This window comes from Micropterus dolomieu, linkage group LG12 (genome assembly GCF_021292245.1).
Source record: "Micropterus dolomieu isolate WLL.071019.BEF.003 ecotype Adirondacks linkage group LG12, ASM2129224v1, whole genome shotgun sequence".
In the NCBI taxonomy this organism is placed as follows: Eukaryota; Metazoa; Chordata; class Actinopteri; order Centrarchiformes; family Centrarchidae; genus Micropterus; species Micropterus dolomieu.
Window position 1 is genome coordinate 11013135 of NC_060161.1, and position 24933 is coordinate 11038067.

The 24933-nt window shown below is 41.8% G+C and overlaps 1 protein-coding gene across 1 annotated transcript in view; it reads right to left on the bottom strand.

Annotated features, from left to right (window-relative positions):
- nrxn2b (neurexin 2b) overlaps positions 1-24933 on the bottom strand; it is a 578222-nt gene that overhangs the window by 345611 nt on the left and 207678 nt on the right. Inside the window, exon 5 of the mRNA XM_046065329.1 lies at positions 3219-3520. Within this exon, the coding sequence (XP_045921285.1) occupies positions 3219-3520 (302 nt within the window). The remainder of the gene's footprint in view (positions 1-3218; positions 3521-24933) is intronic.

Sequence of the window (24933 nt, forward strand, 5' to 3'; positions counted from 1 at the left end):
AGCGCATGCACAAACATCTTTGTAACTTTGTAGCTACAAATAAAATCCAACTAAAACAAGTAGGCCATTTTTAACTATATTTCAATTGAAAATATTTGAAAGAATGCATTACCCTATTTCTAGTATTTAATTTCTAATCTCACTATTTTAATTCTACTTTATTCTCCACCTTCTTTTAGTGTTTACTCACAAACTACAGTGATCTGCTCATAACTTTCCTGTCTTTATAAAAGAAAACTCACGTTTCTTTTCACCCACGATTCCTTTTTCACAGCAGCAGGTGAGCCGCGTGTGGAGGCTTGTTGTTAATTACCGATGGAACCACCGTGGTATGACTGACGTCAGCACCAACAACTGTGTTCACTGTTGCTTTACCTGCTCCGTGTTTTGAAATATCCAACGTGTCTTCTAACTTAATACAAGAATGCGTCTCTTTCTGTGTGTTTCTCTGCAGGTGTAAGTAGTGAGCGTAATGTCTTCTTCACCCCAGTGACCAAACAAGCTACAATAGACAGCGGACTCATGGAAAAATACATCGGTTATCATTCCTTTAGAACTACATTTTCTCAGCCGTAGAACTTCTGTATTCCTACACATAAGCGCAACTTGGCTGCACTGTACGAGATCAGCTGTTTGGTTCAGCATTTTAGGAAAAAATTTAATGAGTGACTATAACAGTGACAACAAAATGCTTTTCACTGAGACAAAACTTTTTTGAACCAAAGTATACAGAAGAAGAACATTTGCAGAAGAACACTGAACGGGGCCGAAAGAGAGAGAAAGAGAGGGAAACTTCTGGAGAAACATTTCTTTACTGGTTGTGTGGTACGCTGTTTCAGTTATTTATAGGTAGGCCTATTTACCGCTATCTTACCAGATGGTTGGGTACAGCAGGGCTCTTCAGCAAGTGTCTGTCTGGCTTATTTGGTTGAGGTTTTACATAATGCTCTTCAGAGAAGTGATCACTGCAAACACAGAGTTGTCTCAATGCTGCATGTAAAGTGTTCATGTCTGTATTTGGAGCAGATAGCCACAGCTTTCAAAGTCCAATATCATTCAAAGGAACACAATGAAATCTATAACAGCTCAGAAAAAACTTGGATTTCAGTCGGATCTTGCAATAGCACTTTCTGACCACAACAGCTGATCTCCAGACACGTAATACTGTGCCAGCATTGATGCATAAGAATACGGTTGAGTAAATGTAGTCCCAAAGGAAATGGCTGTCGGACGTCAAGGTAACATGCTGAAAATATTAAGCACTTGAACTGATATTGATTTTCTTCTGTGGGCCTTCTTTTACGTGGCTAAGCACGTTAGCTGCCGACCCTGTCCACAGCAGTACAATGCTTAGCTTCTGTGCAGGTGCAACTCTCTTTTTCTTCAAACTGGGGATACGCTGACCGCCATTTACTGCAGGTGATACCCTATCGATAAGCACCTCATATAGCCTCACTTCAAAAATCCCAAACTATTTCTTTAAAACTATAAAATGTGTAAGCTTGTTTCAAGCAAGCAACACTTCTTTATATGTGAATTGCTGTGAATATGTAAAGAGTTCTCCCTAGTAAAAAAAATCTACTTGCTGTTTACTTGTATACTCCTATCATTTACTGGTAGTACTGGTATCACATGCCAGTACAGACAGATAGGCACATAGATAGATAGCCGGACAGAGAGACGGGTAAACAGGCCAACAAAAGGGTCTCATTTTACCATACATGTGCATGTGTTACTTATTTGCCTAATAGTCATTATGGTGTAGTAGGTGGTAGGTGGGTTTGCTCGTGTTGTAAATCGTTCCGCCGTGTTGGCTACCCAGACTCATTAAGCTAATCTCACGCTGATGATCTCTACAACACAAAATATTTGACCCCGACTGTGTATGTAAGTGCATGTGTGTCTGACTTGCCCTTATCCTAAAGCAAGTACAGCATATGCTGTTAAAACATCAGCTCTGCAAATCTTAGACTATTTCCATGTCTAGGTTACCACACTGAAATATATAATAACATTATTGCAATGTGACAGAAATTACAGTGTGTGGTTGGCATGGAAATGTCTCCCTATAATTTAACAGCACTTAGTTCACATTAACAATCATCTCAGGAGGGGTTTTTTTTGTGTGTGTGTGTGTGAGGAGTGGAGTTAGATACCATGGGCTGTTGTTTCCCCCCACAACTTTCTGGGGATGTTTTTGCAGGTGCACGCAAACAAGTTGATGCACCATATTTGTGTTAATGCATTCACATCAGGCTTTTTTTTGCAATCAGGGCAGTTTAAAATGGCCATTATCAGGTCTGACAAGCCATTCATTACAATTACAATTACCAAAGAAAATGTGAAGAAGTAAGCAAGGCAAGTGTAAGTGAAATTGATTGTATCACATAGCTGGTATCTGCAACTGCCAATTGATGACCTGGTGCATCCAGAGAGTCCGGTATACAGCGAGTGTACTGTATGTCCATATACTTAGAACTTTGCTGTGCATGTGTGTGTGTGTGTGTATGAAAAGTAGATGGAACACGCTGGCACGCACAGGTACACACCAATTCACACACACGCACAGACATTCAGGTTGCTGGTGCTCTTTTGTTTTCCATTAGCTACGATTAAAGGTTTGTAAGGAAGTGTTGGGTAATTTGTTCAGAAAGGGTTTAAGTGCATTGTCACCTTTGATAAATTAGGGTGCATTCCATTTGTGTAGGCGAGTACATTATGTGCATAAATACTGAGAAGAGTACTTTCTGCACTAGTTTATTAACACCAGCACAATGCCCTTGGTAACAGCTTACATGTGCCTATTTGCCTTTGGTTTCATTATGACGTGTCTTAGCTATAATATAAATATGACATAATTTTCACTTGGACTGTGATGTGTTTTCAACTCTTGCTTTTGAATGACCTTTGAATATGAAGGTGAGATGGATGTTTGGTTATTTTAGAAAAAAAAAAAATGAAGCCAAGAAAGACGGAAAAAAAACCAGCAGCAGCCTTCTGTGCAACCCCAACCTGTAAAAAAAAAAGCTTCTGTTAATATGGGCAGCAAGCAAAAGGCGATGAGAGAAGGAAAATGAGACAAACACTCCCTGTGTGCTCCAAGTGCAGAGAGAAAAGACATAAAGATGGAGAGTCAAATAAAGCAGCAAAGATAGGGTGGGTGGCAGAAAGGTGCCACTCCGACTGCGGTGGCCCTGGATTACGCGGGCATTGTTTACCTGGCGCAGGTTGCGGGTGACGCGCACATCATGCCAGGCGTTGTCGTTGAACTTGCCATTCACGGGCTCCACCAGGGCCTCGAATGCCCCCGAGCCCAGGTTGATGACCAGCCAAACTGCGCCGCTCTTCAAAGACAGGTTTACGTAGTCTGCCGACTTGCCAGTGTGCAGCATCAGGCCGTTGCGTTGCAGTGTGCGGAAGGAAAGCGTGATCTCGTCCGTGCTGCTCTGGATGGGCGTCAGCGACAGGTCGTAGCAGAAGAACTCATTGCCCTTGAAGGTGGCTACCGACTCTTCCTTACCTAGATGAAAAACAGAGGGAAAAAAAGAGAATGGTAAGTTAAAAGAAACACTATATGAATGAAGGATTACACCAATATTATAGTTTGTTGAGGCGTAAATGTAAAAAAATAAATAAAATAGAAAACACTAAAACTACACTGGTATTTTATTTACAAAGAGCCCTTGGCGTCAGTTTGCAAGGCGTAGGATATAAAAACCCTTTGACCCTCTGCCGGGGTTCCAAGCGAGCTGACGCAATAACAAGGTGATGTGAAAACACTGCAGACCACTGATTGGTCATATTAGTTATTGACTTGACCGCGGAGCCCTACATGTCCAAAGATGACGCTTAAGGGGTACCCAAGGCGTTAAAGAAACAACGCCAGTTTTTGGGAGTTCAGAGTGTGAATGTGCTGGGGGGAAAGTTTGTGCTCACTTTAATTCTCCGTTTAACCCATGTGTGAGGTCAGTCATAGGCCAGTATGCAAACTACACAAGAGTGATGTGGAAGCTTGAAGCCTCCAGCGCACATACACTTACAGTTGAGTAGGTGACATCTTTTGTCCAGCAGTTAAACTTTTGTACTGATTAATATTTACATTTTCATATAATAGATTCTGGATTTTTTAATACTTTTAAAAATGACCAATTACCTTAAGTTTAACATTTTTTTTGTGGATAAAAACGATATGATTATATGAAATTTTTGACATTAATACTAAAAGCAGAGATTTTTATATGTCCTAAAAGCCCCGAGGGAAATTTTAATGAAAGCATGATAAAGTCAGATTCTAGCTATTAAAAGCCAAAAATGTTGTCTCTGAGCAGATTTACTCCGAAGCACAGGTACTGTTTCCCTTAACCAGCACTAGACTAACACTGAGGTAACCCTTTAACACTCATCTGTGCAAGGATCTCATGAGTCAAACCTTTTGTGATGAAACCAATTAGCTGTCTTTATTGATTGTAGCGCAACATTTACGTTGCTGTAGCTCTAATGCGCTCAAGACATGTTTCATTAAATTATGGGCAAAGTAATATTTTCAACAACGCATTCATACAACAGCACATAAAACTGCTTCAGTGTGGAGTGATGCATCTGCCACAGAATAAAATAAGATGGATTAAAATTAGATAGGAGGAGGTTTTTGGAGAAGAAAAGCAAATAGTATAACAGCAAATAACAGGAGAAGCATGAATGCCAAGAACAGACCAAGTAGACTAAAGGAGCAACTCAAAAGAGCCAACCAAAAAGGAATAAAAATGATGACAACTTTGCTAACGTCTGCAGCACATGGCCTCCTTCCACTACAGCGAGCTTCGTTCACACACTACCAGTCAAAACAGCCAGTCTGTACAATGGACACATGTCAAACAGCAGCCTAACAGCAGCAGGGGAGGACACGGTGTGCATCTGTCAGGAACTGAACAAACACCTGCAGCTGTCACAACAAAAAAGTACCCCTGCAACACCACTCACAACAGAGACACCTCAATCACACCAGTCAGTTTGTGGACACATGGGATTAGCATTGATATTTCTTTCGTATTATTTTTAACGATTACATTCACACAGTCTTTTTAATTTATTTTGTTTCCACTGGTATATGCTTCTTCTTTTGAACATATCCCGTCTTTCCCCCTGAATCACACAACTTTGTCTATAGTGATGATCTCATTTAACATTTAACAGCAGGATCAACAGAGCTTCATCTTAACTGAGATATAATAATCAATAAAAAGGCTGATCCCTGAACATCGTTAAGATATACCATACGGATCAGCTGCTTCTGGGCAAAAGCACAGATGCACACAACACCACCAGTAACAGCGAGATGTGTCAACTCTCAAATAATTCTTCCCCACTCAGCGGTTACATGAATCAACCGGTTTCCCCGCATGAACTGTGATCTGAAGTGACACTCCACTTCCTGTGTTCGTTTGCCCATCCCCACCTCTGTTTCCCTGGGGAGGCTGGACTGAAGAATCAGCCTCAGATAATGAGGTTTACGGCTGAAACGGGAAAGAGAGGGGGCAAACTCAAACCGCCAAGGGGCCGCTGTATGTGTGGATCATCGAATCTAGTTTGTCCTGAAGTTCCATTACAGCAAAATCTCTCCAAGACCTCTGTGCATTTCCCTAGGGAGAGAGGCTGTGGTTGGCCAAAGGGGGTGGTCCATTGGCAGACAGATTGAAACTCAAATCTCATGAGCGAGCGAGTTTGCCACAGGAGCAATTTTAGGTGATAGGAGGAGAGGGGTGATGGATAATAGTGTGTCTATTTGACAGCTGTGCACTTTATACTGAGATATGACCATGGACTGTTCAGTGTGTGGTAGCCTACATAAGGCAAGGTGATTACAGAATTTATTTAACGCCAAGTAAAGGAATTGAAACTGGAACTGAAATTATTCTTACATTTACATTACATTACATTTACTAATTTGGCATCAATGGGGTAAATACCTAGGGAAAGAAGTAAGAGTTGCAATCAACACAAGAGAATTGTAATGGGATAGAAGAAGAAGAGCACAGGAAGTGCATGTTAGACGTTAGGGGTTAGAGGTGTTATAAGAGAAAGTGTTCTCGGGAAGAGATGAGTTTTCAAGAGGTTCTTGAAGTTAGAGAGGGACGCCCCTGCTCTGATGGCGTGTGGTAGCTCGTTCCACCATCGTGGTGTCACAGATGAGAATATAACCCCTACTGAGATTGCTTTGTGTGTAGGGATGGCAGAGCCAGACGGCTGAGAAGGAACGTAAGCTTGTATCATGGAGTCTAGGTAGATGGGTGCAGACCCAGTAGTCACTCTGTATGCAGCATTAGGGACTTGTATTTGATTCGGGAGGCCACAGGTAGACAGTGGAGGTCACCGAGTAATGGAGTGACATGAGTCCTTTTGGGCTGATCAAAAACAAGACGCGCTGCTGTGATTCTGCGTTTAAATACCATCTCAAATAATTCAGCTGGAACTGAATGATGGCTTCTTTAGTAAAATGTACCTACACAAGGCTGACCTACCTGCCTGCCCATGCACTCACTGTGCATGAACATGTCTTTTGGGAGAGTGGCTTTGGAGGGAGGCCTGAAGGGAGGGGGTGGGATTTTTTCAGTTGGATACTTTTAAAATCTCGCTGTATCTCGCTAGTTTCTCCAACATTACCTACCCTAGCTTTAAGTGACACACTAACTGCTATACTTCTGGAACATTAAAGGCGATGTTAGAGCTCACTTTGAAACAAACACAGCCACATAATATGGGTGCATGCACTCACATAAAAGAAAACATTTTGTGTGTGTGGGGAGGGGGTTGAGGAAGTGAAGGACGAATGGCATCCAGACAAATACAGCTACTTAAAAGAGTATTTTGGCTGAAATCGAAATGTAGAGCAATCTCAACTGAAGTGTGAATTGTCATCGAAAAAAGGCATCAAAGGAGAGAGAGAGAAAGAGATGGAGGGGGGAAAATGACAGTGAAAAAAAGCAAATCCCCCAGGAGCAGTCTCCTGGCGGTGCCTGCGTTGCTGATGTAGGAAGAACAAAAGCGTACCAAATGGACCACAGCAACCATTTTCAATTATGTATTAAGTTGGACCCCCTCCCAAAGTATGGGCTGTTAACGGTAAGCAACAAACAGCTTGTGATTGCTTCCATGAGCTCAGTGAGATGGAGCCACGTACAACAGAGAGACACGAGCTGCAAACAAAACACTTCTTTTGTTTATGTCTGTTTAATGAATAGAAGGCTGAGAGGAAGAGATAAAGCTGGAGAGGATCAGGGAGTGACGGGAGAGGACTGGATATCGAGGTGCATTGTTGGTCACAGTGCCAACAATGCACCTCGATAAATTCTTTTTAAATGAACACAATCACATGACTTTTGTTCTTGACTTTGGAGCCAGAATACTGCCAAGCAAGTCATACATTGTTGTGTTATCCAAAAATTTCCATTTTATTTTATTGTTTAAATTCCAAATTGCATGTTGGGTTAAGTCACTTCCGGCATACTCCAGGAATCAGGTGATCCTCCTCCACACTGCAGAGCACTAGAAAACCCTCTTCCCAGTTCCCCAGGAGAAACACGGTGATCACTTCAGCCTCGCCTTTCAAGACACAAAACTAATATAAAGAATGACTGTTTTCTTCCCTTCTCTGAGAACACTTCTTACATCTACTGTACGTCTCTATCTCATCCCCTCGCTCCCATGGCAGCGCTGTTTGTGATTAGATACAGAGAGTACACACTTTTCACTCCGATCAAATCTCTTTCCATAAAGCCCAAGAGCCGACGCTGTAGCCAGAGGTAAGACAAGACACACAAGCATGCAGCAGAGACTTAAGTGCTGTCAAGGTCTCAATTAACCTCACAGAAAGCCTTGACTACATTACAGAGATGACTCATTTGAAATGAAGCCACCCGTTATAGTGTCTTTATTATTAATTAAATGTTGAGCTGCTCTGGTATTTGATTTCACTGGTGGACAGACCTTTAGTACTGGGTATTTGTAGGGGTCAAAAATGATACACTCTCCGTCTAAGTAGAGCTATCGAGCCAACAATTGCTCCATGACTAAGCGGATTTAATGAGGCAAGCCGGTGTTTGTCATCTGCCCACATGTATGCACCCGGCTTCAGCAGTTTTTTATTCACACTTCAAGCTGTGTCTCCTGTGCGTCACATTCAGAACTTCACAGGCTTTTAAAATGTAACAATACAAGTACAATAGACCTAAAAGGTAAACGCAAACTGAATTTTGCACAGCTAGATGGAGCTTCTGCTGGCTGGGATATATAAGGAAAATATCTAAATGTAAACACCTAACCTCTACCAGCTTTTAAAGGGCTGCTCACTAGCTGACATCTGATTTCTCTGGGAGAAAAAGAAACAAACACTTGAACCCAGGAATCCGTACAATATCACACCACCTTATTTTTCAAGTGCTCCTGATCAAACCTAGTTTAGATTTTTCCCTCCCCGCCTTTTGTGTACACAATGGATTCAATAATCTCAACCTCCAAAGTCACCTCTGTCACAATCATGCCACCAGCCGTAGCTAAGGACTGTCCTGCAGTCGTTGTGTCAGGCAGCTTGGCCTCTGCAACCCCCTGGCCTTCATTGTTCTTGAGGAGGAGCTTTATATCTGTGAGCTACACAGTGAAAGCGTGAGGGGGAGGAGGGACGGAGGTAGAGGATGGAATTCCAGTCCGGGTGGAATCAATGCCATTGACTCAGACCATCATACGCTTCAACCACACACACATCAACCCATTTAGTGCTGATGATCCCACTATATATTCACCTGAGAGCCACAAATGTTAAATTGTCTGTACTTAAGCAAGGATTATACTTTAAGCGTCTGGGAGTACGCGAGGGGCCACTAGGATCCACATGACGGAAAAAAAGTCATCAAAGGGGGTACGCGTGGGGTCTATGCGGATGCCCTCGCGCCTCCCTTTTTTTATGACCGCGTGGACAGGCCGCCTACGCTACCAGGGCACCAATCGAGCTACTGCACATGTGTGGAACGACAAGCTGACTCCAAAAAGTAGTTAAATAGAAATAATCCGCGGCTGTGTGGTCCGCAGCTGTCCGTGTCCAAAGTATATTTGAGGCTTTATTTAGCGCCTTTCTAGTTTTCTGACCACTTTTACACTAAATCACATTCACCCACTGACTCACATTCATACACTGATGGCAGAAGCTAAGGTTTTACATAAAGCACTTTGAATTGCCCTGTTCATTTTTGCTGAAATGTGCTATATAAATAAACTTGACTTGCCTTGCCTAAAGGCGCCAACTGCCCATCAGCAAAAGAAGTAAACATTCACAATTTGTGAATGTGTGTTTGCAGACTGGGGGAGCTGGGGCAACCTTCTCATAAGTTTGAAAACCGCTCTAACCTGAGCCCCACGTGCCCAAAGGCATGTATGAGCAACAGGATATGTAAATATGTATGCTATCTAGCTTTCCTGCAGCAATGCAAAGAACTGTGATCTATGGACATTTAGAAAAAGTGTCCCCACTCACAGCAACACAAGTGGTGACAAAATGTCATGAGAACACAAAAACAATATGTGCTTGTACGCTGCCCCAAAAGTGCCATTTTAGGCTCGTCTTTGGTGGATATTACGGTAATAAAAACGCAGTGCAGCATGTGTTATTAAATTGGATTCAGTTCAGACTGAGAGACAAAGAGAGCGGGTTTAATAAGATGAGCTGCATGGATAGCTACATTCAAACTTGTGTGGTGCATTAGTCAACGCATAATGAGCCTTAACATACTGCTTTTTGGCCAATTGGATTACATATCGGGAGTAATTAGGTAGATTTAGGAGAATTTGAAGAGACAGAATGGAGTAGGACAAGTGTGTGTGTGTGTATATGTTAAAATATCCAAAATCTAGATGACCACACGCTGGCAAATCCACTCGTCACATCACATTACCTCGCTCACACACACACACACACAAACATACGCGCATAAGCATGTACAGTCACCCTCTATTAGGTTCCGACGAGTGCCATCCACCCCACAGAGAGTGTATCCGACAGCTTTGGAGAAACGATTCAACAGTGAGATGAGAGCGAGCAGTGGGGAATGTGCGGGGCATATGAAAGCTTTGATGCTGCTTCATGAATCAAACAGGCCTGCTGGGTCCATAGACAGCGGCTAGTGTCCCGTGATAGCTCTGAGGTACAGGCAAAGGCCTGTGAACTGCTGAGAAAAAAACGTTTGTTTGCTTTTTAAACGTCTGGCCAGTGTTAAAGAACGCACACACGCTTGCAACAAAAACCCATCACATAAGTACACAAATACACACATATGAACGCGCCAACTCAACTCCTAGGCAATGATAAAGAGCTCTGGCACATCCACAACATATCCCTCTTAGGTCAACAGCTATTTTCATGAAGTGCGCCGCAAACCAATGGAGAGAAATAAAGAGAACTGAAAAAGACAGACAGACATGAATGAATGAGAAAGAACAAAAGCAAGACAAAAGGAAGACAATGACCAAAGAAAAGCCAGGCAACCACGCTGAGAATGAGGCAGAGACAAGGCAATGCAGATTTTTAAAAGTGGGGCAAGTTCCAGTGTTAGAAGGTGGTGGGGTGGGGTGCAGAGAAACTGCTGAGGCGGGATGATTGATCGATTGCTCAGATCTCCGCGCCCCATCTCGGCTTTATGTTTCACTCCTCATGGATTTTACCTTCTTTGTCTCCCTCAAGCATAAATCTGTACTGTCAGCTGTCCTTAACAAAAGCATATGTGGTATTCTAAACTCGGGCAAAAGCCAGTGAGATACTCCATTAGCAAAGGCCAGTCTCTCAAAATCTGTTGTTTACTGGCACTGTGATGGGCTTGGCAGGGTCATCCCAAAATAGCAACATACAGTATGTAACCAGGAAGTTATGCATGCTTAAGATAATTACTGCCATAACATATAGGCAGATTAACGGTGCTGCTTGAATTCATATACGTATAGACAGTGTCACTCAAATTAACCCGGGTTTGCATTCATCAGCATGTTGATCCTTTATTTAGCTGTTCTAGGTCCAACGGGTCTTCAAGTGACTTCTACCCCCCCCAATGTCCAGCCCTGACCTGGCCTGTGACACTTTCTAGTTAGCTGTATTGGCAATTTGTGGATACATTTATGGATCTCTGCCTCCAGTCTTGTGTAGAGCCATTGACACAAGGCTGAAATAGAGAGGCATTGTTCCCTCCATCAATCCTCTCCACTCTCCTTTCTCTGCACAGCTGGTGATTACTGTTCGTATCTAACAATGGACTGATTGGGATCCTGTAATGAAGGAGCTATAATTTGTCTGCCCAGCTCATTTGCCGTAGGCCAAAGTTGTTTGTTGCACCGACTATTCCTTGCAATGTGCTATCACGCCATTCACAATATTTGTGTTGTTCCGACAGATGCTGCCAAAAGAGTGTCAATATCATATGAGCTATCCACAGCGAGGTAATGGATGAGAAAAGTTGTTCAAGTTGTCTTCATTGCCTTTTTTTAGTACTTGATTATTACAGACACAATATATTATTAAATATTTTGAATGACAGAGCCTTACAATTCCTGTAGATCTGTGGTCAAAAGTAAATAAATTGATAGCTGCTGGTGCTGAAATAGATCTCAGTCATGACAGTTCCAACACAATAACTTCCTTTAAAGTGATTGTGCCTCCAAAATAAAAGCGTGAGAACGTTTTTTGCAGAAATGCTTTATGTCAAGCTTTGACTTTGAAGAGTTCTGAAGGACATTCAAAAGAGACTCTGGCTTGCTCGTCATATCTCTGAAAAAGCCGTCAGTAAACATGTGTTTGGATTCCCCTGTTTACAGTGCAATGTTTTCACATTGCACTGTAAATTGTGCATATGTGCCAATTTGACTTCATTAGTAAAATGTACCTACACAAGGTGTCTACAGACTTTATTCTGACCCATGAATAAGTGTGCAGGTGAAGGGCATGCATTTTAAGAGCCCTTGGCATAAAGACACTTGATTAGATCTTTTTTGCTCTTCCACCTTTAATGTAGCTGCAGGTCACATTTTAAGAGTGCACGGTTCGTTTTAATTTAATCCCCTATGCTGTTGCTTTGATTGACAGTATTTGAAGGTCGCTGGAGGAGCGAGGAGTGCCGGTGAAGAAAAAAAAAAAGAAAGTAAATCTTTCCATAGAGCTGGTAGGAGCAGAAATCATGCATGATTTGCATACTAAATCAGTTCTTCCCTGGTTGACCAGTACCGTAGGTTGGGTCACAAAACCCTGACATGACACTGAAAACCAGGTGTGTGTGCCGTGTCAGCATTGTGTGTTGAGGGGCAGGGTGGAGCTTTGGTTAGACCTTCTTGACTCCCCAGAGTTTACACCTAGTTTTTTCTTGACACAGTTTTGCCTGTCCTCTATATCTCACAGTCCTGTTCTTGAGGATAATGTGAGGTAGTAAAGGATATGTCTTAAAAGAGATAAAACAGTTGCCTTTAATTGTCTGTCACCTTGGAAACAATCCATTTCGTAACCGCAATATCAGGCACCATGGCAGCAGCCTCGAGACTCCACTCCACCTCTCTCTGATATGCACTCTTTCTGTCTCTTTCCCCTTCCCCTTGTTCATTTTTCCTCAGTCACTTATTTTCTCTACTACTGTGGGTGTCTGGCACATGACTATTATCACAGTGGAGGGCTCAACCACGACACAAAGAAAATGTCAAGTAAACTGACACTAACATTAGGCCCTTGTACTCATAAATGGCCGGCTCCTTAGCAAACGAGGAGCTGACTGCAAGACAGGCAAAGTACATAATAAGCCCTATTAACTTGAGCCAGAACATGCCCTTCACTTCAGCAATGCGACCACCCCCCATTGTCACGCTGCACTTACCCTCATCATGTGCATTGTACTACATTACCATTGTGCCATTATTATATGAAACTTCTTTCTGAAATACATTCTCTATACAATGTAGGGATTAGGAGGAGGGCAAAGTGACCTAAACACAGTTTAGCCACATTTTTTGAATAAACTGTGGATTTTTGTGCACACACAGCTTGCGTGATTATTCATAAGGAGGATTTCTATTATTCTTTAAAAATTAGCAGTTTGTTTTTGTGCTGTTGGCTCGTAGCATATGCATTTTTATTTCACAGCTGGAATAGTCATGGTAACTTTTGCAGTGCCATAGGAGAGGACACAGTAAAGTTGGGCTGGTAGTTTGCTTTATGTCCAGATGAGGGAATCCGGGGTCAAGGTTTAAGAGTAAATGTTCGCTATTAATCATAATGTCTGGAAAAGGTCAGCCTTTACTTTTTATTTTCTCCAATACTAGCTACCTTTGGTGTGAATATTTATGGTAGAGAGAGGGTCATGCATTTTCCCACTATCATCAGGGAGTCTCAAGGAAAAATATTTGTAGCTCTGGGGAGGGTCAAGATAAAAAAAAACAAACAAAAAAAAAACAGAAATAAAAGTTACAGACTCCCTTCTGATAAACAGTCCTACATCTGTTTGCATTTGCCAAGTCGAGCTCAGGTCCACTGTTCTAAACAAGAAATAGGACTTATTTTCCAGTGATCATAGTAATGCCTGTTTACATTTAACTCAACAACATGAAAGAAGCATGCAAAATACAGAGGTATGGATTTTTCTGCCTGTGGCCCCAGTGAGCATTGGTTGGACTTGGCTCATTAAGTCTATATTGAAGTGTGGTGGAAATCTCTCAGCGATGACACAAATCCATTTGCATATTTGCACTTTTGTAAATAGCAATCACAAGAGCATATGGTCTGCCAGTGTAAGTCACACTCCTGAAAACAGATTAGAATGGTATTAAAATGTAAACTGACTGCCTGAAGAGAAACACATCAAAGTTAATGAAATGCACACACTTGCACAATTGATCACAGATTACTGTCAGTAAAGCAGAGGGGAGAAAGTGGTGTTTTTGCATTTGGAAGGGTGCCTAGACAAAAAAAAAAAGTGTCTGATTTCTTCTGGGGGGTGCTTAGTTATTGATGATCTGTATATGACGTAGGACGTAGTCTAGACAATTATCGTCTTTTTACTCCCCTCCAGTGATGCCTTTGACATGGCCAAGCAGTCCTACAACTACAATTACGTATATGGGAAGCAGTCAAGTGTTTAGCGCCGCTGCACTAACATCTCCTACCAACGGGCAAGGGTGCCTGTGTAGAGAAGAATATGTTTTGCCCACCCTGTAAAGGTTACTACAGGGTCATTTGAAAACAAGAAGCTGGGGACAGCATGTGTCATGGAAGTAGCACATGACTGCACTAATACTAGTGTTAGCAGTAACAGAGACTACTCTACAGTGCGTAGAAAATTCCTAATTGGGAAACAACTGTAGTAACACAATGGTAACCATGAGGAAGCTGCAGCAGCCCCTATTGACAGGGAGGAACACAGTGTGCAAATTGCAGACTAGATAATGGGCACTATTGTTACTATATGACAACATAAAATACAGCAGGTTAGTGCGGAATTCAGAAGACGCTCTGGTTCATATCACAGCCTAATAATTTGAGGTCAGCATCTGTTTTCACTGTTTTGTCACCATTATAGGAGCTACATTGTGTGACGTGCGGATCGGCTCGAACAATATCTGAATAATCATGTAGGCTACGCACAAATCATCCACCGGCCGCCAACCCAACTAATTAGTTTCTCAGATTTATCCCACCTCCTTGTAGCTTTCCAGGTGATTTCTTTATTGTGCACTGATAAATGAGTGTTTTCTTGAACGGTTTACATTCATGATTAGAGAGGCTGCTGTCAGTCATTTTAAACGTTTCCATGGGTGCAGTAATGTCACAGCAAATGCCGCGGTACATTTAAGCAGCAAAACTGAAAACTGTAATTATAAACTTGACAGGACAGACAGAGGGAACAGAATTCAACTTTTAGCTTCTAAAAAAATTTGGACGCACTGATGGTTGATCAAGAGGACGGCTGCTTTACTCTGTATGAACCTGGACTGTGTGGAGAAGAACACAAAATATTAATCAACGTTAGATTCTGACTGATCCTGTTGGCGTGTCGGGAGATGTAAATATGAAGTTATGCTGCTGTGCCACGTGCGTAAATGCACACAGTGTCTCCCTTAATGGGGAGACGCTTTACCCTATTTCACCCAGCCCAAAATTCACAAACAGACACACAGACACACACAGAACACAAAACAATAAGTTTTGGTCAAATTTGAGAATCATGATCCAGCATGTTGAACCTCCTAATAAGGCATTCAGTCCGCTGAGGAAGAGTTTTAATAAGCGAAACTTGTTGCTCAAGGGGTTTGACCTCTTGATCTCAGTATCGAAAAACTGTGTAAGTGTCCACAAAGGAGCTGGAAAACATGGCTGTTTGCAAACAAGCAGAGAGTTTGGTATGAGGCAAGGAAATGAGGATTTGGCATTGTGTATCTGACAACTTTTTAACGATTAAACAAATAAGGGTGACATGTCAAAACTGCATTGTAACAAACAGGGATCCGGAAAGCCTTTCAACAACAGACCCTTCCTGTTTTTACCCCAAGAGTTTGTACCCCGCTGAGACTCCAGTGGAATCCTAATGAAACCCATAGGTAAAAACACAAAAAACAAAACAACAACTCAATGTTGGAATGAGTCAGTAAGTGTAGGTGGAATTGAAATGTAGACAGCCAAACTTGTAAAAAACATTTTTTAAATTGTCAAATCAGAACAATATTCCCAATATTATGATAGATTATCACCATATTTGAAGGGAAATGTGAAATTATGAACTTGAAAGTTTCTGTCGGGTCAAAACAAAAGAGTGAAAAGAAGAAGAATGCTCACTGTTTTACATCACATGTTAGGGTTTTAGACAAAATGGCTCAAGAAAATCAACATTTTAAAAGGTCGTGCAAAATTCATATCAAATACAAAAGACAGGAAAATCTCTGTGTAAGGACTAATGTTTCGTCCATTGTCAAATCCTAAGCATCACTTTTTAAAATCTATACAAATAAAGGCTTCATCTTTTAAAGCACAGGAAACTATTTCTACAGGCCCACTCCAGTATGAAAGAAGCCTGTTTGAAGGTTTGCAAAAACCTAAACATTTTGACTCTAGAGTTTCCCTGCTGTTTTAAACATAGCTATGCAGGTCATATTACAAAACCCTGCATCTTTTAAAACAAAGACAGTAGCTTATTTTTGGGTGGGAGGCAAAAGGAAATATAGTACGCACATCCGACAAGCTACCCATCAGAAGCAGAGCCCTGCATATTACACAAAGGTCCCGCCTCCCCCTCGTGTCAAAGCGGGTGTCAATGATTAGAACTTTGATGAGAGGATAAGAAGGGACTATCCTTGTGGTCAAAAAAAGAAAAAAACACTATGAAATTGAAAGGGCCTGATGCAGCTGATAAAATTAATCATTTTATTTATATCTATATTTTACAGGCGCTATGCTTACTTGTGACAGTACAGGAGATGCTGGATCATCAGCCAGTACAATCAAAGACTCTCCTGGCTTAATATTAATTTATCGTGTTCAGTAAATATTGTTTATTTATACTTCATTCTGTTAAGTCCGCTCACTCTTAGACTGAGAGATAGAGCAAACAGTTTAAAAAGAGGGAGGACTATAGTGGGCGCACTGCGTGAGGTGCTAGTCTAAGTAAAGTTAAAATAATCTTACAATGTATTTTTTACACTAGTAATTAAAATGTGTGTCCCCCTGGTTAAATGCATGTATGCTGTGAACATTATAGCTTATTTATTCACTGTAGAAATTCAGAACATAATGCATTTTTTTTTTATAACAGCAGATTGACACGCCAACATCTGGTCGCAAGAGTCAGTTATATGAGAGGTATGCATTGTGAAGAAGCCAGTGTAGAGATAGGTGGGCAGTAGGTTGACTAATAAATAAGTGGTGTCAGTGTTAGCCCCTCTCTGTTCAAGTATGGTTGCTCACAGGTGTGGCGGGGGAGGATGCTTTTTGGAAACAATAACTGCTACACAACAAAACCTTGTATTTGGCACATCTCCAAACTAAAACCAGCTCCATTAATACTGACAGCCATTACTAGGACTGTCTTTAACCATGTGGAACTGTAACACACTGATTGTTGTCATTACATAATTCCATAGAGCCAGGAGTAACCTGCAGAAAAAACTTTGAAACTGAAAATAACAGTAAATGACAGCTTGCAAAGATCCATATTGCACATCTGCTGTTGATTTGACAGCTGTAGGTTCTGAATTGTGTGTGTGTGTCTCGTGGGGAGACCTGTCAGATCTCTTTACCTCTGCTGACCCTACAGCGGGTGGTTACCTGTATTATATAAAGCCTCAGAATTATGACAGTAAAGTTGGCATTTTGGCAACATCAAACATGTTTAACTTAACCCAGAACATCCTTCTGGGCTGCATCCATATCCAGTGTTTTTCAATGTATATCTGCCCATCTAACTTGACCAGGATACCCACTCATAAGATGTCAAGTGAATGTAGAAGTGTGCCTCTGAGACTGGCTGGTCAGGTACTCCCCTACTGTAGTACTGTACTTGGTTTGTTTGTTTCTACCAGAGTGTGCTGGTTGGTATGTGGAGATACTTACTTACTTAAGCTCAGCCTGCGGCAAGGCTCAGTATTGTTGGTCAGACTACAGTACTGACTCGACACAACAATAAACACCATTTACTTTGTCCCGCAGTGTCAGTACACTATCTGGGTAACTTTCTGTACGGGACTAAACTAAGGAAATCAAATGAATAAGGTCTGAACTGACTGACTAGAGTTGTTTGCAGTATGTGGAACTTTCTGCAGAATCAAAGATCACTCAGTTTGCCTAAATAAAATGTGTTGTTTTCCTTTTAACTGGAGGATACCACTGTTATATACATAGAGATGAACCCCTGCATGCTGTGCATGCACACAATAATGTACTTTCTCTTTCTTTGAGTTAATTGATTCAAATGGGCTGTTTAACCAGAACCTGTTTTCATTTGTACTGCTGCTAAGGATTAATATTTCACACTCGTGTAGCCTCAGTGATATATAATGATGGCACCACACGCACAAACACACACAAACCCAAAAACCTGCACCAGTGCTTGGGCACACATGAGCATACATGCACAGCTTTTCTTAATCAACAAATGAGTTGTTGTTAGCTGACGCTACAGTAGCTATTGACAGTGAGCTAGCTGTAGCGGTGATGGGCTGTTTGTCTAATAACTAAGGCTGCATTTCAATTTCACAACTGACTGAACAGCCTGCTTAGCCACACTGGACTGATATGACACCAGGCTTAGCAAGAGGCTCTATTTGTGTGCAGCTGTGCTGCTACTGAGGAAGATAATGGCAAAAAGTCACACATTAACCTCATGGTCTATGGCGATGACTTCAGCTACATGAACCAACCCTCAAACAGGTTGAACACAGAGAGAGCCTTTTGCGGAGATGAACACACTCACATACACACACAGAAGTAAGCCAAAATAACATCTACCTCCTGCTTGGTCCCGTGAGGACCCCATTATATTAGCGGAGCTTGAAAGTGACTTTCCATTCCTCCCTTTAGGCCTAGCCTGTGTCATACACGCAGACAGCACTCTATGTCTGGTCTAATTAAAGACTCTAATTCACTGCCTCCCTCTTCCCCTGCCTCTCCATGTCTTCCTGCCTGTCTTCTGTGTCTTAGTGAGTTTGTTTTTCAATCTCACACAGAGTGATTTTCTTTGCAGTCAGTCATACGAGTCATCAACACTTGCATTTCCTTGCTTTTGACTGAAACGTCTGTGAGCAAATACTGTAGACGAGGCATCACAGAGAATTTCATTTGAGAATAAGGCCGAGCCTACAATGTGAGTAAATACCCATTAGGTGTTTGCATAGCATGCAACATTCACATAGTGGTGTTCTCCCCGGAAATGTTTGGCTTGGGTTTCCATGTCTGAAATCGCTGAAGAGAATCCAGCCTGTGGAGGAACAGGACAATTTATATCACTCGCCTTAAATCTGCGTGTAAATGCTAAGGCATTTTCTCCTCATGCCGCTGCTGCTGACACGGAAAACACGCTCTACATAGCCAGCGAAAAGATCACATCCAGCTGTATTTTCTATTCTTTTTTTTTTAAATCTTCTTTTTAGCGTCAGGAGGAACCCTGCATGACATCCAAATGCCTTGTGAGATGGCCTATTTACATTAAAAGTACAGATACAGTTCATTTCTTGCACACTGCTTTCATACGAACTACAGTGGTACTTTTCATGTCTCAGCAACACCCTTTTTCTCTGCACCAATGAACCCCTGCATCCCCCTCCCCCTCGCTTCCTACCCCCCCACAGTGGTCATCATTTGCCTTGGATTTAAGGACACATACATCCTCTGAAGGCAGTAAGTTAATTAGACATTGGGCCCTATCTGTCCCACTCACTCCCTGTCTCTCCCTGACTATCTCTAGGCTTAGAAGAGTATTGCCGCTTCAATGAAACTACACACACACACACACACACACACACACTTCCTCTGCACAGTAGTGGTAGCGGTCGCTGAGTGAGTGTATGTGGGTGTTTTATTGTGTGTGTGTGTGTGTGTGTGAGCTGCAGTGTGTATGCGTTTCCCCAGGCTTGTAGGTATTTAGAGAGATTGTTGAGTTTCTTTCTAAGTGTACAATCCGCAAACAGAAGATCCCTTCCAAGTTTGCTTTGCGTTGACAACTACACTGCACGTTCTGCCTTTCCCCTTAATATGATGGCAGCCTCATCACAACCTTGTCAAATGTGGGAGACGTGACTCCGCTGTGACTCTTGTGTCAATGTCACAACTCTTTACGCTGTAGACATCTGAAGTGTTCCCCGAGGCTGAGCTAGCTAACCTTGAATGAGGAACTAAAAAGATAAGTTACGTTTGATTCCACAGGGCGTATTGTGACAACTCCAGCCACTGTTTAAAGGGAAGACAGTGACAGTCTATTGATGTGTAATATGTGAAAGTTCATGTGATATTTATAGGAAAAAAATAAAAGTTTGGTCACAGTAACGGCTTCTTTTCAAAGTAGCATTTGAGTAGTACATTTTTATTTTTTTTAACAACACTGCACCATTTTTAAAGGAATATATCAAAGAGAAGAAGGGTTGTTGGTAACTACCCAGGGATAAAAGTGGATCTACGGTCTTTTGACCACAGCATTATTCTCTGTCACAGCTCAGGAATAAAACAAAATAAAAATTGTGCAGCCAAGCCAAGAAGGCATGCCAGTATAATTATTGTGTTAATGTACATTGTTGAAGCCTTAATTATGCACTCAATTTTGTACAATTTTCTTATAATTGCAGGACCAGTTTTCAAACCTCGGCCTATCCCATTATATGACAACAATCACATTTACTGACATTCTGTTTAAAGTGCCTTGAACTTCCCATATGAGGGAAGTAACAGTATTCTTACCATTGTAGTATTTCTTGTATTCATTGTAACATTGCTTACAACATGCAAACATGTACTTACAGTCCCCTCCAAAAGTATTGGAACGATGAGGCAAATTCCTTTGTTTTTGTTGTTCACCGAAGACATTATGGTTTAAGATCAAAAGAGGAGTATGAGACAAGAGTTCAGAATTTGAGCGTTATTTCCTGGTATTCACATCTAGATGTGTTAAACAATTTAGGACATATCACACTTTGTATTAGACCACAGCATTCTTTGGTGAGCAAAAGTAATGGAACAAATAATCTTAAAGTAAATAACATTTAATATTTGGTGGCATAACCCTTGCTTGCAATAACTGCCTCAAGCCTGCGACCCATCGACATCACCAAACTGTTGCTTTCTTCATTTGTGATGCTATTCCAGGCTTTTACCGCAGCTTCTTTCACTTCTTGTTTGTTTCGGGGTGTTTCTCCCTTCAGTCTCCTCTTAAGGAGGTGAAATGCATGCTCTATTGGGTTAACGTCAGGTGATTGACTTGACCAGTCTAAAACCTTCCACTTTTCCCCCTGATGAAGTCCTTTGTTTTGTTGGCAGTGTGCTTTGGCTCATTGTCCTGCTGCATGATAAACTTCCTCCCCATTAGTTTCAATGCATTTGCCTTACCGTTCCAATACTTTTGGAGGGGACTGTATTTCTGGTTTATTTTACCACTTATGTTGCTATCACTTAACCAGAAAGAATAATGCATGCCCTTTTCTGTTTATTTTAATACCTAATTTTTATCCACCCTGCTGCAACTGATTCTCTTCTTGGCATTAATGTACAGTCTGTGTACTACTGCTGGTTTGAGAGACATAACACAAGTCCACTTTTACTGACTGATGAGTATTACTTATGATATACATATGATCACCACAAAAAAGCCCTGGAAAAGCCAACAAGTCTTTATGAACCTGGACAACAGAGACCTGGCCAGCAGAGTTAGAAACCTCCCACTCAGGGCAGTTAGAATCTGCTGCTCATGTATGTATGCAGACAGGCTACCCTTTTCACTTGGAGAATGGAAAAAGTGGGGATCCCCACTAAACTTGGTTTCTTGTTCACTGTGGGAGAAGGGGATAAGAAGGAAAAAGAAAGGGGACACATGGATAGGAGTAGATCATTTTGGAGTATTCAAATAATTTAAAAATAGACTATGTTAACCCAAAAGTGATGCTGAGTGTAGTCAGAGGTAAAACAGGCTTGAAACTTTCAACGATGGAAGGCAAAACAGCTTTTCAGTCTGGTGTTCAGTTACTCTTGAAGTTAAAAATGAAAAATGGGTTACACAGTCCATAACGTGATGCTAGGTGTTCTGGATAGGGCAATAAAAGCCCATTCTGGTTGATGAGCCCCACGTATTCTGCAGAACAACGGAGAGCTTGACAGAGGTGGACATTCTTAACATTCTTCCTTCACTCCCATCCACAGTTCCCACTAAAACCAAACTCAATAAAATATAACCAAAGAGACGTTCCCATCACTGCCTCCCCGTCCCCACCTTCTCTCATCTCCAGCACCCCAACCCCTTACCTCCTGAATCTCCCTTTATTCATATTTCATTAATATTTCAGCACTGAGAATCCCTATCTCACTGGCTCTCCTCCTCCTCTCTCTTCTCTGTCTTGCTTGTTCACACAGTGCAAAATGATCTAAAGGAGCTCTGACACCAGTAATTAAAGAGTTATTGAAATTAGCATTGATTGGCCATCTCGTTGCTGCCGAGTGCCAGCAAAGATTCTCTCTCTGCTTTGATTGCCCGAGCTTCCTTTTCATTCTATTAAACCCAGCTCTCGCGATTGACTCACTCAGTCACACAGATAAACAAACACTCACAAGGCCTTACCAATTAAAAATAAACATAGGGAATATGATTTGCATTTTGCACAGATCTATGCTGCTAAACATTTTACAGCTGTCACATCAACAGACATGTAACTACAAATACTGGTGCATCTAAACAATATTATTTTGGATAAGGCAAGGTACTATAGGAATGATACATATGAGTGTACATGCCGATACTGTAAAAAAAAAAAAAAGAAATTAATTACATTTGTATAGCGCTTTTCACGAACTCAAAGTCGCTTATGTATGCCAACACGTCCTCAGACCTCAAGCTCATAACGACAGAATAGGTTGTTACCGATGAATAATTGCCAGATGCATCGGACCGTAGTCGTCATGGTAACAATAGTAAACATGTCAACCACCCCTGCCTCCTCCCGTCATAATTAGTATGCTCACTCAAGGTCTAACGCCTAACAAAAAAAATTAAATATAGGTCTTAATAAGCTGCTTGCACAGGCAACCTATCCTGCCGTATTTTTTGGAAGGACAATCTGTACATGCAGTCGCCCATCAAAAAGAGGAAACATGTCCTGAGGCATGACATCTCCTGCTCCCTCACCCCCACACCACCTACTCTCTCCGGCATCCATTTGCCATGCTAGAATCTCTCTATGTTTGCCTACTCTCTTCTCTCCATATTCACGAAGTCTGCTGACACCTCTGATTTTGTGTCCCATTCTCTACAGTAAGCCATCTTCCCCCTTCCTTGACCTGTACACAACAATCCCCGTGTTCCAAGTCCCTCCAAGCTGTTTCCCTTTGCATCCCTGCAACCTCTCCTCTGTACCCTTCATTCCCTCCCTCCCATCTTCTCTCCCCGCTGTCAGAGCCCATTCTCTCCCTCCTCCACCAGCTGCGTGGAGCAGTGGCCCGCTGTGCCAAGTGCCATTTGATTAGCCTCTTTCTGGCAGCCCAGTAATTGTGCGGACATTTCCTCTCTTCCTTCTTTCCCCAAGTCCACTTCTCTCTTTCTCAGCTGTGCTGTGGATGCATCAAAATCATCAAAATCATCCCTCTCGCGCTATATCTCTTTCTGCATTCTCGCAGTCATCTCTCCTCCTCTCTTGGTGAATATCCCTAGCATTTTCCCCAATGACACTTTCTCTCCTCCCACATCTCCCTTTCCCTATGCCAGAAAAACACACATGAATACTTCCATCTCCCTGGCAGTCATACATATATATATATATATAGTTCTAAGTCCCTCTGTTCCTTTTCCCTCCCCATTTCTCTGCTTATTCTGTTTTCGGACACTATCATACCATTCCATGAACAGCTTGTCCATAAGCTTGTATCTTCTCATCAGTCGAGCGTAAAAGCACCAACGCCATACATTCCACTGATTCGAGGCAGTAAATGAATTCAGCCCCTGATCACATTTAGCTCTGCATGTACAACCAAATGAGCCGTGAGATGGGGAAGTTTCAAAGGAAATCAGGAGAACAGAGAAGAGACAGAGTTGGGCATGAAAAACAGGGGATAGAAGAGCTGATGGACAGAGAAAGTGGAGGATGATAAGATGGGTGGAGGGGGGCAGTCGTTCATGGGAGAGGTGCACAAACAAATATTCTCAGGTACGAACACTTCCTCACCAGGTTTCTCGTGAAACCTCTAGTGAGCCAGTGTTGTGTCTTCTGTTCCACACAGTCCCCTGCTGCCATAAACTGAGGAACACGTATTTGCCCAACCACTCAGTGAATTCTACTAGACACAGACATGAATCCACACACACCTCTATGCAGATAGGTTGGAACATCCAACCCGTTCTCATTCCAGGACGTCACATACAGTCCCCTGCAAAAGTATTGGAACGGTAAGGCAAATTCCTTTGGTTTTGTTTTTCACTGAAGACATTTGGGTTTAAGATCAAAAGATGAGTATGAGACAAGAGACATTCAGAATTTCAGTTCTTATTTCCCAAATGTCTTCAGTGAACAACAAAAACAAAGGAATTTGCTTTACCGTTCCAATACTTTTGGAGGGGACTGTATGGATGCTTGCTCATATGTATGATTCCAAGGTCAAGTTAGAAAGAATACATCTGGTCAAGGACGAACTCCTGGTTAAGCTTTCAAAATAAAGCTAGAGGTTAACATTGTGACATCAAAATTTGCTCAGGCTTAAGCCCCAAAACTACTTGGTTAGGTTTAGGAAAAGATCATAGTTTGAGTTAAAATAACTACGTGACTTAACTTATGTTAATTAAGTGGCCATACAATATAATATTCCATGTCCAACAGTAGGTCTCTGCTTTGTCTGTACGGTATGTGAGGCTGTGTTATGTTTGTCCTGCATCTACGGTGTCAGCCCTGTAGGCAAGAGCACCTTTTGGAAAAAAAAATCCTCTGTAAAAATACACCTGTTTCATCAGCCAGATCAAAAGTTAAAATCATAGCCAGTGAGCTCTTAGTGTAGAAAAAAGCTGGAACTTCAGGAATTGAGCCAACTGTCAACTTTCAAGAAGCAGCAATGGAGGGACTGAGTTTATTCACAAAGTCACAAAGATACCATTCAAATGTATGGCAGGTGAGGTTAAGAGCACTGAGTGGTATGCAGCCATCTCTGAGCTGAAATTTCACGCAAGAGAAGAGAGGAAGATTCAAGAGTCACTTGTT